This window comes from Triturus cristatus, chromosome 4_1 (genome assembly GCF_964204655.1).
Source record: "Triturus cristatus chromosome 4_1, aTriCri1.1, whole genome shotgun sequence".
NCBI classification, from domain to species: domain Eukaryota; kingdom Metazoa; phylum Chordata; class Amphibia; order Caudata; family Salamandridae; genus Triturus; species Triturus cristatus.
In genome coordinates, this window is record NC_140585.1 from 326139951 (window position 1) to 326158509 (window position 18559).

Below are 18559 nucleotides of genomic sequence, written 5' to 3' on the forward strand. Positions count from 1 at the left end.
CGCCCATTACAGAGCACATGAGGCTTCTTTTGGTCTGAACCAGGCGCCCACCCTGGGATCATTTGAGCCCCCCCCCTGCCTTACAGTAATGATGTCACTTCCACTATCAAATATGATATAAAAGAAGTGACGTCACGGATTCAATGTAGACTTAATGTAAAAGACTCATACAAAGAGCCAGGTTTTCAGCTTCTTGCGGAACTCAAGAAGCAAGGAGGAGTCGCTGATGTGTTGTGGGAGGTATTTCCATGTTTTGGTAGTGATGGAGAGATCGAGCAGCCTCCTGCTATGCTTTTGTGGATGCAGGGAGAGAGTACAGAGAGAGGCTGAGTGCAGGTGTCTGGCAGGATTATGTAATTGTATGCAGATTTTCACACATGCTTGTCCGATGCTGTGCAGGACTTTGTAGGTATGTGCAAGAGTTAAAATTGGCTGCATTTGTGGATGGGGTGCCAGTGGAGCTCTCTGAGGTGAGGTGAGATGAGGGTGTGGTGTGGGGGGATGAGGATGAGTCTTGCAGTGGCGTTCTGGATGATCTGAACTCTGTGCAGGAGTTGCTTGGAGATTCCCAGATTCCCGCGTAGAGTGCATTGCTGTAGTCGAGTCAGCTTGTGATTGAGCCTATGTGATGGTATGTCTGATGTTTTCTGGCAGCCACTTGAAGATTTTTAGTTTCATTCGTAGGATGTGGAAGCAGGGGGAGCGCCCTGCATTGACTTGTGCTATCAGGTTGAGCTTTTTGTCCAGCATGAACCCTAGATTCCTGGCATGGTTGGTGGGTGTCCTAGTTCTGTTGGCCACTAGGTGGCGTCTCACAGGGAGTTATTGTTTCTTAAGACCACTACTTCTGCCTCATCAGAGATAAGCTTCAAGCTGTTGGTTCTCATTCATTCTGCCACCATAGTCAAGCAGTTGGTGAAGTTGGTCCTGGCGGTGTTCATCAGGGAGAGGATGAGTTGGGTGTTGTCTGCATAGTAGATGACAGTGATACCTTGGGATTGGATGGGGTTCGTGAGTGGTGTCCTGTTAGACTCTGAAAATTAGGTGTTTGGACTCTTATGTGTAAGGAGGCAGTCTGACTCACTGGGTTCTTCCAGTGAAGAAGCAGATCCAATTGAGTGCTGGTCCTTCGATGGCAATCTTGTGGAGTCTTCTAATAAGTGTTGTTAGAAATGGGATCTCTGGTTGGCTAAGGCTTGGGCCAAAGCCAGGCAGAGACCACCACTCTAGTCAGGGCAAGGGAGTTACACGCCAAAGATAACCCCTGCACACCCCCTTGGTAGCTTGGCACGAGCACTCAGGCTTATCCCGGAGGCAATGTGAAAGCGTTTGTGCAACACACACACACAGCAGCAACACACTAGGCACACCACAAAAGGAACTCCACACAAGGTTATATCAAAAATAGCCTTTGTATTATCATAAAACACATTAGATGGTAATCACACAATATACACTGTGCCAACTGGCACTGGGCAATATTTACAGGGGATTATATACACATGACAGGGCCACATGGAGCACTGTCAGAATCATCACTTAGTAGAAATAGTAAAAGTAAGATTTATCATAACCGTAGAACACAACCAGTGATTGTAGCCCAAATAGCAAATGTAGAGCACAACCAGTAACTACTGGCACAATAATGACCTCAGCATTATCATATTAGGCATAAACCATATTAGGATCACACATTATGCACCAGCCTCATACGTAAAAAACACATTATGTGAGAATCATGAGGCAATAGGCCTCGCAAGCATAAACACCATGGGCAATAGTTAGCATAAACGCAATGTGCCCCAATCGGGAGCACAACACACTGGACCTGGACCCAGGCCAACCGGCCTCTCTCAGGGGCTCAAAAGACCCTATGTCCCGCAAAAGTCAGGACTGGCTGCAGGAGCAGCAAAAGCAAAGTGTGCAGAGGTACTGGCCTAAATGTTGCAGCTGCCCACTAAGTGCTGGGCAGCTGGGAAACAGAACGTGGGCCTGGGTACTCACTGTGCCGTCTGGGACGGATCAACGCAACGTTGCAGTTGCCCTCAATCACGCGGGGCAGCTGGGGGAAAGGCTTTGGCACTACGGTGCCCTGGGAACCCTCACCTGGTTCCTACAATGCCAAAGAGAAGCCCCACTCACCGGGGCTTGGTTCCGCTGCCTCCAGTCTATCCTGCGGGGGGAAGGAACTAGCAATGCTTGTGTGGGCCCCACGGGGCTCCTTATTAAAAATAACCCTGCCTCCCGTCTCTCTTGCAGGGTGGAAGGCACCAACAATTCTTGTGTGAGCCCACGCAACATACATCAAAGAGCCCCCACTCACCGGGGCTCTGTCGGGGCTCCACTCTCTCGGGGTCCAAGCTGCACGCGGGGATCTCCCGGGACAACCTGCTTCCTGCCGGTAGTGCTGCGGTAGGTTTCCCTGTATTGGCCCGCCTCAGGTCAGACTGCCGGGGGGGGCAAGCACCGATACCGTGTCTCGGGCCCCCACCATCACCACCTCTCTGCCGCAACCTTGCGTGACGCTTCTGGCACTCACCAAATTCCGGGAACCCGCCCTCCTCATCGGGGCTCCTCGCAATCCGCAGTGCGGGGCTCTCACCTTCTGCCTCGCTTCACCCGGTCCCCCTTTTCGGGACTGGGACTTCGTTCTGGAACCCGCGAGGCTCCTGGACTGTTTCCGCCTCGTGTCAGCACCCACCCACAAACAGGCAGACACTGCGGACTTCCGGGTCGCCGCAGGCAGTGCGGTGGCCCTCAGTGTTCTCTGTGGCGGCAGCCTTACGCAGGGGCACAGACCGGCGTGGGGGCTCCCGCTCCGGTTTCACCCGCGAATTAGATAGCGACGATGTGGGGTGGGCACCCGCGAAATGGCACAAATGCGGGGTGGGCTCCCGCTCTCTTCCTGAGCACAGGGGAATCCCTACGCTGGAGATTCCCTCTTTATGACGGCGCAGCACAGTGCTGCAGGCACGCACTCCTCTCCTTCGTGGCAGATGCGGGGTGGGCTCCCGCGGGGTCAGCAGCACAGGGGGGGGGAATCCCTACACTCGGGATTCCCTCGGCAGGCACTTCTGCAGTGCGCTGCCAGACGTCAGCTCTTCCCCAATAAAAAGCAACATGCTCTTCAAACGAAGGGTAAAGCGCTATTCAGGAATAAAAGTAAAGCTCTCTCAAGGCACTCAGTCCAAAGTCCAGGGGGAAAAGGCTGGGCCCAGGCAGGCCAGCACACAGGGCCCTCCAGCAGGGAGGCAGTCCGTTGTGGTGGTTCCTCCTGGAGCCCAGCAGCAGCAGGCCCCCCTCAAGTCAGGAGAACAACACATACTTGCATGGGGTCACAGCCCCTATATTTATACACCCTTTTTCTTTGTGTCACAGCACAGGGCTTTGGGACACCAGTCAGAACTGGTTTAGGGGGATTTGGAGCACTTTGTTTTGCCCAGCTCCTCTCCCCTTTGTCAGGTGTGGGCTCAGTGATCAGACGCACCACAGGGGGTGGAGCCAGCATGTGGAGGGAAGGCACAGCCCTATTCAGGTCCCAGGGGCAACTCCTCCCTCCCATCTGCATGCAGATCTCTCCATTCATCACTGGGCTGACCCTGTCTCCTGGAGCCACCCACACCCCTCAGCTCCTGTAACTCACAAGCCAGACATGCAATTCACACCAGGCAGGCAGACACATAGCACACAGAAATGCCAATTTCTAAAAGTGTCACTTGTCCACCAGTCACCATAAATCTGCGCACACCGTTGCGCAGCATTTATTCTCATGAACTCATACATACTAAACCTGCCCCTGCACTCCTCTCATACCAGGAATTACCATGGACACACATATCCCCCATGCATTCCTATGGGAGGGCAGGCCAATCTCACCACACGCACTCAGAGCGCGCACACACTTTACACTGGGCCACAGTGCTAAAGTGCACAAAGGTCAAAAACTACCAATATCAGGTCACAGAAAAGGTAAAACGTTTAGGGGTGAACCTGCCAAAAGGGCCAAGTCCAACAAGTGTGTTGTGGGAATCTGTGTCAAATGCAGTGGAGAGGTCGAGCAGGATGAGGGCCACTCTTTCTCCTCGGTCTAGAATAGTTGTGATGTTGTCTATGGCTGCAAGGAGTGCAGTGGTTCTTTCTGAAGCCTGATTGAGTGTTGTCCAGTAGATGGTGGAGCTCAAGGCGGTTTGTGAGTTACTTGTTGATGCTCAAGGGACTATCTATTTCACAGTCGTACAGGTTTAGTGTAGACAAGTTGGGGTCAGTGTGCTGACCTTGAAGCAGGATTGTCTAAGGTGTGGTGTCAAAGTGAGGGAGAAATTGTGTTGCAGAGATTCAGTTTGGAAACACAACTGTGCCGTGGGTGAACAGGATGTCAGAATGAAAGGACTAACTCTCTCTAATACATCAGTAGCTGTAGGCTTAAATCCGACTAGCTCTCAGTGCCTCACCTGAACTCCTAACCCTCCAGAGTAACAGGTGATTTCGGCACAACATGAACCTTTTGTGTCCAAGGGAACCATGGAACGTTTCATTCTCACTCATGCATGTCCATATTAAACAGAAGAAAGACACAAAGGAAGTTTACAATATATTTATTTAAACTATTGTAGTCTATTTTGAAGCAGGGTTGCTGAGATTATTGAACAGATACAACTAAGAAAAGTAATCAGCATTACTAACAGGCTGTCAACAATGAGCAACCCGACCATGGCAACTAAAATATCTATCTAAGCCTACCATCACTATGTGAGCACAGGGATATATAAGTGATCCCTGGGATTAGCACTGGACCCCATACCTGGTTTGTGTGTAGTTGAGTGAGCTGCATCATAGGTGGAAACTCAATTTACGCAAGGCTGCTGCCTCTGTTCCATGACTGGTCCCTCTGCTGGAATTCTCCCCTCTGCTCTTCAAATGGCTGAGCCACCGTTTATATGATGAGAACTATTGTTTAGAAAACTTCAGCTGTGCTACTTTGTTGTGTCTAAAAACTTTAGTATATGTTGCTGACCGGGCACAAGAAAACGGTACACCATGTTGTTCGACTGTGTACAAAATGTTCAGATTGAATCCAAAGAAGAATCACTGAATAATAAATAATATGCCCTGCATATTTCAAAATTAATATTATGTCGCAAAAACAAATGTATTGTGTGTGGCTGTGCAAAGCAAAGGCAGCATAAAGTACTAATACAAGCAACCAAGGGAGAGTAAAAGTAGGCCCAGAAGTTGAATGTGACGGAAATCCTTTAGAGAAATGGATGTGTGGAAATATGGGTGGTGCTATTGTGATATTTACTTGCATGGAAGAGAGTGGACGGTGACCACCACCCTCCAAGTCATTATAGACACTAGTCCCAGTGCAGACAATCTATCAATCACCGAATCTGTATTTGTAGAGTGCTGTTAATCACCCATGAGAGTATCCAGGAGCCTAAATACTGGGCTCAGTCGAAATCCTCCAGTGAGGGTGCTGTCCGGAGGTGGAGTGGGAAGCCATTCTAGGACTTGATGGCCAGGTAAGAGTGTCATAAGTCCTGTGCAGGCCATTGTCGTTTTCCCTATGTTAGCATGAGCAAGTTACAGACTGTCCTCTGCTTTGCACACGTTAACTTTACAGATATATTTTGCTTTATTCCACAGTGTACTTTCACACAAAACACGCTGTTGTTTTTGCACTCTGTCCTTTTCCTCTGTCAAGTTGGGTGCGAATGCCATCAGTGGCAGCGATCAAGGCAGTCTTGGTGCTGTGGTTGGCATGAAAACCAGATTGGGAGGTGTCTAGCAGGTTGTTTCTCTCCAGGTGTTCAGTGAGTTGGTGGTTGATTACCTTCTTGAGGACTTTGATGTGCAATGGGAGCAGTGAGATGGTACAATAGTTCTGGCATTTGCTCAGATTCAGCGTAGGGTTTCTTGATGAGGGGTCTGACTTCCGCGTGTGTCCATGTATCGAGAAACATAGCTGTAGTGATGGATTTGTTGAGAATGGAGTTGATGGCTGATATATTTGCTCCCTAGTTTGTAGAGGCGGTGGTATCAGGGGTCCGTGAGTGCTCACGAGAGGATAGAGTTCAGGATGGCTGTGGTGTTCTGTGTGGTGATCTGTTCCCATGCAGTGAGTGGCTAATCAGGGGAGAGATCTGTTCGAGGTGGGAGGCTGTAGAGGCCAGTGGGCCAGGCTCCAAGTTCATGTAAATCGTGGATATCTTGTTGTGGAAGAGGTTTGCAGTGTGTTGCAGAGTTCCTGTGAAGGGGGGACATGTTTTCAGTAGCCATTTGGCAGGAGAACTCTCTGACGATGCTGAAGAGTTCCTAGGTGTGATTGGTGCTTGTTTTGATGTTGTCTACAAGGGCATATTTTTTTGCATCTTTGAGTCATTGGTGGTATTCGTTGAGGGCTGACTTAAAGGTGGTTTTGTCTGTGGTGCCTCTGCTGGTGCACCATTTCTCTCAAGTTATTTGCAGCTGCGTTTCATTGTCCTGAGTTCTGGGGTGTACTAGTTGACTTGTTTGGTGGATCTGTGGGTCTTGGCTGGTTTGATGGAGGCGACTAGGTCAGCGGAATTGATAATTCAGGTGGTGAAGTTCTGGACTGCTTGTTCCAAGTTGATTGCCAGCTCGGGCTCTTGCTGGGTGGTGTTGAGTGCGTTCATCCATTGGGTCTGTGTCACTTTGTTCCAGCTGTAGAAGGAGGCGTTGGGGGGGCTTGTGGCAGTGCTCAGTGGTCCTGCGATGGTGAAGAGGATGATGGGGTGGTCGATCCAGAGGTAAGTTCTGAGGCTTGGTTGTCATTAACGCTTAAAAGTTGTGGTTCTATTGCAGGGTATACAGCTGAGGTATACCAACTAGCCATAAACATAGATTCGATATCAACATGTTGGTCTCCTTTTACTACTCACTGCTGGCTCTGCACTTGCATTCTGTGAATTGGGTGAATAGAATACATGTATCAAATTGAACAATTGACAGATATGTTTCTGAAATAGCAATTTAATTTTGTTCTTGGTGCTTTAAGGAGGAAATAAGAGTCAACACAGCAGAAAGTGCCACTCACCCAAATATCAAAATCCACTTCTCATAACTTTTTTTCTCTTCCAGGTATGGATGGATGCTGGAACCCAGATCTTTTTCTCATATGCCATCTGCCAAGGGTGCCTTACTGCTCTGGGCAGCTACAACAAGTACAACAATAACTGCTACAGGTATGCCATCTGATTATTCCTCTTCCCCTTGTTATAGTCCCTGCAGCGCAAGCTGATTTCTTTGGAGTTATACATTTTGGTTGGGTCGAGCTACTCCATAGATTCCATATGCATATATTATCATACACTTCAAAAAATGGGAGAGGGACAGCACGCAGAGACTATTGATCTGTCTAATATCAAAGTGCACATTCACCTTCATGGGGATCTCTTGGCTGTAATAAAAGATAACAGATGTTAATTGTTACCCAACTTAATGGTGCTCATTCTATTAACCTCTAAAGGAGGAAAAGCAGAGTGGCCAAAATTTGAACCTTTGATCATGGGGTCAAATGCAGGTCTCTGTAGCGGATGCATTATGAGGACAAACCAGTACATTATTAATGTTCAGTGCTTACCTGTCTGCTGTGTAATCTATCAAAAATGTTTCTGTGCATAATAAAGAGGATTCTCTTGGTGTCTGAGCATCCAGAGAGGAGGCAACTACTGAGGTTTCAATAAATAAATAGAAGTTCAAGATAAATGTTGGCAGCTGAGGTTGTCCATAGAGGAGAAGGCTACTTAACTTCAGAAGGCTCACTGGCTCTGGAGAATAGAAAAGGTGGTTAGAATATTCCTGCACTCTCTCTGAATTATGCAAACAGTTTTGTTCTAAAATGCGAATCCTTTTGCTGGAACGGAATTGCAGCTCGAAAATAAACTTATAAGATAAGGGTTACAATAATTTTGCCGGCTTACAGCATACACGGTCTTAGCTTGGATGTTAGAAATGGAGTTACTGGTTGACTGGGCTGTGAACCCTGGTCAGGCAGCAACTACAATCCTATTCGGGGTCAAGCACAAGAAAACCCCAAATTAACCTGTGCTCAAAACCCTGGTAGCGTAGCACAGATCAGCCAGGCTTAACTGTGAGGCAATGAGTAATGTATTTCTGCAACACTTCAAACAGTAAAACAGGGAAAACACCACACAAAAATATCCCACACCAGGTTAGATAAATAGGCTTGGTTCATTGGTTGGCAGTCCATGAGGGTGATCAATGCTTGTTGTGCGATGAGACAAACTTGCTGTGGATTGCACTGATTTTCTGTGCGAGTACGGAGGCTTCCGCTGTAAAGGAGACGTTTGCAGTCATGAAGAGGCCAAAAGTTAGAAATTGAGCACTTGAGAGCCACGCCAAGGGCCCAGGAGCTAGGAGGTGTCTCTTGGGGGTTACAAAGTCATTGACGACGAGTCCTGGAGATGTGTGGAGCCTGTTACATCCCTGAGGCTCAGATCAGGAGGCTAGCAGACTAGCCATTTAAGTCACTATGGGGTTATGGGTTCAAGGTGGAGTTACAGGTCCAATTCTTCCCCAGGCAACAGGGCAGCAGGTCAGCACAGCAAGGCAGCAGCTCCTTCAGAGTTGCAGTCCAGCAGAGTGAAGCTCCGTATAGCTGCACAACAGTACTTCTTCCTGGTAAAGTATCCACAGATTCAGAAGTGTGCTGAAGTGGTGGTGTATGGGGTCCTTCTTTCAAACACTGGTGCCCTGGTTCTGAAAGGTGGGTGAAGCATCTAGACAATGTATTTGAAGTGCATAGAATTCCCTGCCTTCTCTATTCTGGCTCCAAGCTGATTGAAGTGACAATGCAGGGTTGGTAAGCCCTTTGTGTGGAGACAGGTGACATCCTATTAAGGTGTAAGTGAGGCTGGTCCCAATGCCCCCCCTCCCAGCCTGCCAGTCACACCTAAGCTCCCATTGTGTGTGGCTGTCCAGGAGGAATGCACAAAGCCCAACTGCCAACTACACTCAGTCATGTGACCAGAGACAGGATGCAGGCACCATATGTCTAAGGCAAGAAAATGCCAACTTTCTAAAAGTAAACACAAGGAGATGATTGACGAAGCGCTGAAACTTTTCAGACACTCACCCCAGTCACAGATCTGGGTTGAATCCATCATCGTTCTTTAGCTCACTTCGCCACCCCAGTTCAGACCCAGCCATATGTAAGTCATGTTTAACCCTATGCCTCATCGGAACAGTCCAGACGAACTGCTAAGCCAGGTTTTCCCTGGACTAGAAACAAGCATCCTGACACTGGTTTCGGGGCAACACCCCTCATCAGCCAGGCTAGCTTGAATCCAGTGGAAAGTGAGCAGGGTACCCAAGTCTGGGCATACCCTGCCAACTTAGGGCAAACAGAGCAAACACAAGGAGATGTTGAATCCATCAAAGCTCTTTAGTGCACTTTGCCACCCCAGTTCAGACCCAGCGAAATGCAAATCAGTCTTGAGTCACCTTGACCCTGGAACAGTCCAGACAGAATGAGTGGCATTTTCAGAATTATAAAAATTAGAAATTAAAGTTCAACTTCACCATAAGTTAGGATTTTATAAATTAGCGTTCCAGAGACAACAAACTTGAATGGGTTATCTCATCCCATTTGAAATGCGCCTTATAAAATGTAACAAGGCAACTCCAATGTTATCCTATGGTAGGGATATACCTTGCAGTAGTGAAAATCACATTTAAGATTATTTCACTACCAGGACATGTAAAACTCAAAAGTGCATATCTAACTTTTTAAATACATTGTACCTTGCCCTCTGGGATGTACAGGGCCTACCCTAGGGGTGACTTATATGTATTAAAAATAATGATTTGAGCCAGGCTCTGTAATGACATGTTGAAAGGGCCACTTAAGTAGGTGGCACAAGGGTTGCTGCAGGCCCATGTACAGGCCCTGGACACAAGTAGTGAAATTTACTAGGAACTTATAAGTAAATTAAATACACTAATTGGGTATAAGCCAATTCTACCATGTTTTTCAGGAGATAGCGTAAGCAGTTTAGCACAAGTTATCAGCGGTAAAATGCACAGAGTCCTAAAGCCAACAAAAATAAAATCAGCATAAAAGAAGGCAAACAGTATGTGGATGACCCTGCAGAAAGGGCCATTTCCAACACAACCCTCCCCTCCTGCCTAAAGCCAGGGTTAATTAATCAATACCTTGAAGGGCTTTTCTTCTTAGGTGATAGAATGTGGACCATTTCTCTCTACTGCAGGGACAATTGTCAGTTCTTCGTCTCTCTCAACTCAGTTGGATCTCTCTGTCTATACTCTCCTGAGCCGCTGAACTTACCCATGGGGAAAACGTCTCCTCGGCTGATGACCCCATCTGTGCAGCACCTGCCCTTAACTTGCTCAGAGATGCCTCCCAGTCAGCAGACTACCACCATGGCCAACAAAGTGATGAGGCCCACTCCACCCCTTAGATCAGATTTCTGTCCCCAATCCAAGGAAAACTCTGCTCATACGGACAGTAACCAACAGAAGTCATTGACAGCTGTCAGTTTCAGGAGCCAGGAACTGCGCTATCAACTACTAGGTGGATACTTTAAGCAGGACTATTCGGTAAGCCTCTCATCCGGCCTTGGGACTGGCAAGGAATTCACTATGGGCTCCTGAGGTTTCTCTGACCTCTGAGGTGTCTCCGAGTGGGCAGCAGTAGCCCCAGGTGCTTTGCACCCTACTTTCACTCTACTTCCACCAGAGCAGGGCTGGTATCCTAACTCTGGCCAATCAACCCAGGGTCTGTACCCTGAACAGGGGACAGAGGTGAGTCCTTCCTCAACCTGCCTCTCCATCTGGGTTCCTGTACCCTCCACTTGAAGTGGTACCTACAGAAATCTTAACTGTCTGAGTTCTCCTGACACTGGGAACAACTCATTCTCAAGAATGCAGTCCATGGGGATTAGGGGACTAACTATGACCCTCCTCTGGGTCAACACCCCACCACACTCCAGTGATACTAGGGCCATAGGGTGGAAAAAGTCCTGCCCATTGGCCGGAGCTACCCTACACACCTGGCCGGTGTACTGCTCTGGGAAAACTAGCCTTCCCACTACCATGGCTGGGCCAGCCTGGTTTCCCTAAAAGGAGTGACTAGGGCACCCTTGGGCCACCGCCCACTGAAACCACCCCCTATTTCTCAGATGGAGCAGGAAAACTCTTTCCTCCCCTTTTACTTTGGAACTTGTCTGAGCCATCTTTAAACTTTCCCTCTCACTGCCAGTGGGAACCTGAACCACCCTTCTTGGGGTCACTCCCAGGTACCTTCTTGGACACTCTGGAACTTACCCAGAGGTCCACCTCCTCAGCAAGCTTCTGTGGGTCAGTCAGCTTGCTGTCAATTAGGTGCTGGCGCAGCTATGTAAAAGTGATTCTGAGCATATGCTTTCTCACAATTAAGTTGTACAGCTCAACATAATCATTAACCTTGCTGCTCCACACCCAGCCTGTTAGTGCCTTGGTGGCACAATCCAAAAGGTCCACCCAGGACTGATTGTGCATCTTCTGGCTGTCCTCAAACCGGATGCGGTATTTCTCTGGAGTGAGTCTAAACTTGGTGACAAGGTTGGCTTTCATGGGAGTATATCCAGTTTGGTCCTCCACTCCTAGTGTAAGCAGTGTGTCAGTCCCCATTGGAGGCATGTGTTTCGACAAGCCACCCCCCAGTCCTCCTCAGAAATTCTGTGTACCTTTAGATCTACCTCACATGTGGCAAACCACTTGTTTTGTCATCCCCTGTCACATAGTTGGGCACCAGATCTTTGAGTATGTGGACCTTCTTGTCTCCTTCAGACACAATAGCATTTCTGTCACCATCACTGCTGGACTCTGCCTGCTGGCCTTCAGATCCATCTCTTTTAGACCCAGTTCATGAGCCAAGATCAATTTCCTCCCCTCTATGACTAGTTTCTTTGCTCTGCCTCCACGGTCAGTGTCTTTTCCTCTATCTTGAGCTTGGCCATCTCCAGCTTGTACTCCTTCTCTGCCTTCCTGACTGCCAGCTCCTCTGTAGACAGACCGTGTGATGAAACACTGCTTCCTGCTCGGACAGGGGTATCCAACTCAGGGGATGAGTCTTCCCTTCCCCTGAAGACTGCATTCCATCGCTGATGTCCTGGTCCGGATCCTGGTCCTCCATATTATCCTGCTCCTCTATGGCTGTCATCAACCGCTGGACCTCTGTCCAGGCCCTCAGAGTTTTCTGAAGCTCCAACCTTATGGTGCCGTACTTCATTTGTAGTCCCCTTTCAAGGCAGAACTGTTTAAACTCAGCCACTGTGTAGCCTTCCAGGTTGGCCAGATCACACACCATTTCTGCAGGTATGGTTTCAGAGTCCCAGAGCAGGATTGAGGGTAAATACAAAAATAAACCAATAAAAGGAGAATATAAACCTCAAGTTGGTCTTAGGTATGGGATGGTAGTGTACATCAAATCATCGTATGACACTGCACAAATGCAAGTCCTATCATAACCGCTGATCACCAATGTTAGAAATTGGGTTACTGGTTGACTGGGGTGTGAGCCCTGATCAGGCAGCGACCACAGTCATAGTTAGAGTAAGGCACAAGTAGCCCCCAAATTATCCTTGGGTTTGCTTGTGAAAACAGCACACAAAAAGTATTCCGACACCAGGTTAGGAAAATAGAGCACAATGTAATAAAACATTAAAAAAAAATAAAAAAAAAATCCAACCAATGTCGTCTTGCCCCAAGACGACCCAGCCTATCGCATGGAAAGACATCTCATAGAAGTGGAGGGGATAATGGGAGCCTTATATACCAAATCCAAATAAACAGCATTCACAGGCCCAACGGCGCACACCATTAGGGTCTGGTTTGAGGCACAGTGGGCATTGGGCTGGGACAGGGTAATGACGCAGGCCACATCATTGTGGGACGCAAAGCGATTAGGGAAACAATGCAATACCAAAGGATTTCAACAATGGGATTTAATAGGAATCTCAAAGGTGGGAGACCTGTGGAAAAAAGGTGACGTAGTCCCATTTGCACAGTTACAGGCCACGTACGACCTAGCGCAAACAGAAGCCTTCTGCTACATACAGGTTAGACACGCACTGAGGGGAGCAATATCGCTGGGCACTCAGCTCCCTGAGTCATCACCGTTGGAGGATAGACTCCTGACGGATCATTTGCATAAAAAAGCTATATCCCAAACTTACCGAAAAATAATAAATAACCAACCCGACCCGCTGGCAGCCCTTAAAAAAAAATTGGAAATGGAGCTAGGAGAATTGGACGAGGCAGACTGGCAGGAGGCGCTTTTATCCCCAAGGGAGGTGGCGATCTCTTCCAAATTTAAGCTGGTACAGCTGAAAGTTCTGCACTGCACCTACTATACACGAACACTTCTACACATAATAGGTAGGGTGGACACACCAGACTGCTTGAGACTCTGTGGTTCGTCAGGCTCGTTCATGCACATGATTTGGCAATGCCCCGAAATCACATCTTACTGGGGGGCAATAATGCAGACTATATCGCAGGTCACGGGTGTCGAGGTACTGCCGGAACCAAGGAGGTGTCTGCTCAATGTTTGGAAGCCCACAGATCTCAATCACATGACTCAGAACTGGGTGACACTGGGAATGATACTAGTAAAGTGTAATATATCCCAGAAATGGGGCACACGGTGGGCTCCGAACCATCACCAATGGACAAGGTAATGATAATGGAGAGGTCGGTATACATTCACAGGGGGTGTCCCAAAAAATGGACTCGGATATGGGGCGGCTGGAATGCTTTCCATGGTGATATCTGTGAGGCCCCGCCAGGAGAATAATTTTCAGATGTCAGTGAATGAGGGATTACCAAGAAGAAACGATACTAAGAGACATTATTCTCAGTCATTGCTATATACAAAATACGTCATATATTTGTAGTGAGAGATGTCTGGTTTTGTAATATATGTATAATAAGATGTCACACCATGCCTGGATCACGCATAGTTGCTGTACTGTACCAATAAATGTTAATTACGAAAATGCTAAAAAAAAATTACAAAAAAAAAAATTCAACCAATAAACCTGGAGTTATGAATTTTTAAAGAATAAACTGTGAAATGGAGCCTAGAAATAGAAAGCACCAACAGTGGCTATCTGGTCGAGCTAGACCGGGCCAAACTGAAGGGTTTAGTCCGATGGAGCTGGGGTCAGATACAGTCCAAGATTAGTCCCACCGAAGGTTTACCTTCTCAAGTTTTGACCAAGAGTCCCATTAGTGTGGAAGAAAATCGCTGGGACCAAAGAGAGCACCACTGGCGGTGGTCGGCGTGGTGCGAGAAGCAGGCTAGGCATCATAGATGGGCAGTCATGTGGGATTCACGTTGGCTGTCCATGCAGGCGATAGATGCTTGCTGTGCCAAGAGATGACCTTGCGATGGCTCACTCTGATTTCCATGCGAGCAGTGCAGTTCTGGTGAGAATGGGCCTGTTCACAGTCACGAAATGCCCAAAGGCATCAGTTTAAGATCTCAAGAGGCCTATCAAGGATCCAAGACATGAGAAGCCCCTCCTGGAGGTCAAGAACTCATTGAAGATGGGTACAGGACCTGTGAGGAGCCAGTTATGTCCCTGAGGCCCAGATCAGGAGGCCAGCAGACTAGCCCTTTGAGTCACTCTAAGTTCCTCGGTTCAAGATGGAGTTGCAGGTCCAGTTTTTCTTGCCCAGGCAAGAGGGCAGCAGACAGCACGTCAGCAGAGCAAGGCAGCAGCTCCTTCAGAGTTGAAGTCTATTAAAGTGACAATCCTTTCAGCAGCACATCAGTCCTTCTTCCTCGCAGAGTATCCACAGGTCCAGAAGTGTACTGAAGTGGTGGTGTCTGAGGACCATCTTTTATACACTGGTGCCCTGGTTCTGGAAAGTGGGAGAAGCTTCTAGACAGTGTATTTAAAGGACTTGGAATTCCCTGCCTCCCATGTCCTGGCTCCAAGCTGACTGAAGTGACACTGCAGGGCCGTTAAGCTCTTTGTGTGGAGACAGAACACAGCCTACTGACGTGTAAGTGAGGCTGGCCTTAACTCCTTGCTCCAATTCTGCCAGTGATGGCCCATCCAGTCACACTTAGACTGTCTAGGAGGATTACAGAAAGCCAAACTGCCCACTACAACCAGTCATGTGACAGGCTGAAAGCACCAAATATTTCAGTCTAGAAAATGCCAATTTTCTAAAAGTGGAATTTTCTGAATTGTAATTGAAAGTCTGACTTCGCCATAAGTTAGGATTTAAAAATAGGATTCCAGAGACACCAACCATGAAGGGGTTAACTCTTCCCATTTGGAAATTACACTTATAAAATGTAATAGAGCAACTCCACTGCTATCCTATGGGGAAGATATGCTTTGCAGTAGTGAAAAACTAATTTAAGAGGTTTTTTTACCAGTACATATAAAATTCAAAAGTACATGCCCAACATTTTAAATACATTTTACCTTGCCCTCTTGCCTATCCTAGGGGTGACTGCAAACACAGGTTCATAAATAGCAGGCCTGAAACATGTTGAATGGGCTACTTAAGTGGAAGGCGCAAACAGTGCTGCAGGCCGACTAGTAGCATTTAATGTACAGGCCCTGGACACAGGTGGTTCACTTTACTAGGGACTTATAAGTAAATTAAATATGCCCATTGGGTATAAGCCAATTATACCATGTTTTAAGAAAAGAGCAAAAGCACATTAGCACTGGTTATCTCTAAAGTGCACAGAGTCCTAAAGCCAACAAAAACTAATTCAGTAAAAAGGGGAGGAGTAAAGCTAAATGTTCGGGGATGATCTGCAGAAAGGGCCGTTTCCAGTACTAGATTAGACTGGTATGATTAAAGACCAAAACAGTCATGGAACTTTAGACTTCCTCCTGGGTCACAGATGACTACAGGCTGGCGGTAAACATCACATCACAGGCTCTTAACCCACACCTCACCTGGCTCTCACTCCCTCCTGCCCTCTGTCACCTCACCCGGCTCTCAGTCCCTGCTGCCCTCTGTCACCTCACCCGGCTCTCAGTCCCTGCTGCCCTCTGTCACCTCACCCGGCTCTCAGTCCCTGCTGCCCTCTGCCACCTCACCCGGCTCTCACACCCTACTGCCCTCTGTCACCCCCTGTCACCTCACCCGGCTCTCAGTCCCTGCTGCCCTCTGTCACCTCACCTGGCTCTCACTTCCTGCTGCCCTGTGCTATCTCACCCGGCTTTTACTCCCTGCTGCCCTCTGTCACCTCACCCGGCTCTCACTCCCTGCTGCCCTCTGTCACCTCACCCGGCTCTCACTCTTTGCTGCCCTCTGTCACCTCACTCTCACTCTCTGCTGCCCTCTGTCACCTCACTCTCACTCTCTGCTGCCCTCTGTCACCTCACTCTCACACCCTGCTGTCCTCTGTCACCTCACCGCCGCGACACTTGGAATAGGGCCAGGACATTAGCAGCATAAGGAATCCATAGCTCGCAGAAGAAACTGATGTCTCGGGGGAACGTTGTTTCGCTACCTTTATAATTGAATTGTAGCCTAATCTTTCTATTAAGGCCTTTTATTACTGTACTGGATGGCGGGCTGTGGCACCCACGGAAAAATGCGTAGTCTGTTGGTGCAGGTGGTTCCTGTTGCGCTTATTTATTAATCACTTTATACATTGCTCCTTACGTCATGAACATGTACATTAATGAGGAACGTAAATCAGAGATTTGGGAATTGCTAATTGTTTTGAATCCATATGGCCTGAGTGAAATGGGATACACCTTGCTGGTGCCTCAGTAATAAGAATGCTGGGCAGTGGTGTTTGTTTTTTTGTCGGACAAATCTGATGTTAGGCCATTAATAAATGTCTTCTACAAAGGTTCTAAATGTGAACATGTAATCTTTATCAACGGCACTAGAAATTGCATATGTTGCTTGAAAGAAGTAGAATTCTTTCCGACCCTGCTGAGACAGCTTCCCGGGCACACACACAGCCACACTCGAGTATTTCACAGGTCTTTAAAAGACCATTCACTTGCTAACAAGCCTTTGTTGTATTTCACCTCTTCTTAGTGCCCCTGCAGCTCCACTCTTACTATCGCTGGAATCGCCCGGCCCCCTCTCGGAGTCTGCACTGCTTCAACCGGAGGTGTTTGCTGACACTTTAAAAAAAAAAAAAAAGAACACAGGTACTATGTCTGCAAGGTCCGCGGGCCGCCGAGGAAGGCTTGCTGGGCCGCTGGCGGCCCGCAGGCCGTACTATGTGTACCTGTGCCCTAGACCATCCCTTTTCTTCATATCAGACACCCCTATGGTAGGCTCAAGGGCAGGGTGCATTGTAAGTATTAGGTAGGACATGCCCTGGTGTGTGTGGCATGTTCTAATAGTGAATTACAGCCATTATCGTTTTTCACTATTGCAAGGCTACCTGTTCTCCATAGGCCAGAATGGGCAGTTTGATTATTACATCTTATAATCCTAACTGACTCAGGGAACATGGTAGAAATACGAATGTAGTATGCCTGAACTCAGAATGATAAAATACATATTTTAGTGGAGTTGGTTTTAACATTCTGTGTTTGAAAATACCACTTTTAGAAAGTAGGTATTTTCTTGTCTAACCATTCAAACCTGCCTCTGCTAGGCTGTGTATTCCTTGTCTGGAGTTTGAGTGACAGGGCTGGGGAATTCCAGGAGACAGGGGGAGGTAGCCCAGTGGTGAATAGAGAGATCTGCATCTAGATGGGAGGGAGGAGTTGTGCCTTCCCTCCAAAATGCTGGCTCCCCCTCCTGTGGTGCGTCTGATGTCTCTGCCCTGCACTCTGAAAGGAAAGAAGGAGTCAGGTGAAAAAAGTGCTCCTGGACTGACCAGAACTGGTTTGATCAAGGCAAAGGCCTCTCTGCCTTCAGAGAACAAAGGAAAATGTAGTATAAATATTGGGACCCCAACCCAAGAACTTTAGATCACTTTGGGAAACAAGAAGAAACCTCTGCTGAGTAGAGGAACCAGGAAGAAACTGAGGAGAGACTATCCCTGAAACTGGGGGATTGGCCTGCAGGGGGTGCCTACTGCCAAAGAGAGGAGAAAGGAACTTTGTGTGTACTTTTGCTCAACTTGTGAAGGATCTCCAAGGGCTTGGAAAAGAGCTTGCCTCCTGCTGAAGTCTTAGGGACAACAGACTTCAACCACCAGCTCCCCAGAGCTTTTTGGCAGTGCCTGCTGCTGTTTTGGGCCTTCTGAGGGACTGCGTGTTGCAAGGAGCTGGAAGCGTGACTCACGGAGGAGAAGCGTGCCGCCGTCGCAGCCGCTGCCATCGCATCACTGAACAAGGGTGTCGCCGCTGTAGCTGTCGCATTGCACCGCCTCACGAGAAGCGCCCCGCAACACTGAAGAAGCGTGTCGCCGTCGCAGCCATCGTAGCTGACGCATTGCACCGCATCAAGAGAAGAGTCTCGCATCGAGGAAGAAGTGTGTCGCCGTCGCTGCATCTTGGATGACGCCGCTATAGCTGTCGCATTGAACCGCATCAAGAAAAGCACCTTGCATCCACGGAGA

At 48.1% G+C, this 18559-nt stretch overlaps 1 protein-coding gene across 3 annotated transcripts in view; it reads left to right on the plus strand.

The window, feature by feature from the left end:
* Positions 1–18559, plus strand: part of LOC146854879 (sodium- and chloride-dependent betaine transporter-like) — an 898269-nt gene that overhangs the window by 703057 nt on the left and 176653 nt on the right. For all 3 annotated transcript variants that reach the window (XM_085652289.1, XM_085652287.1, XM_085652288.1), the window contains exon 8: positions 7102–7205. In XM_085652289.1, the coding sequence (XP_085508415.1) occupies positions 7102–7205 (104 nt within the window). The remainder of the gene's footprint in view (positions 1–7101; positions 7206–18559) is intronic.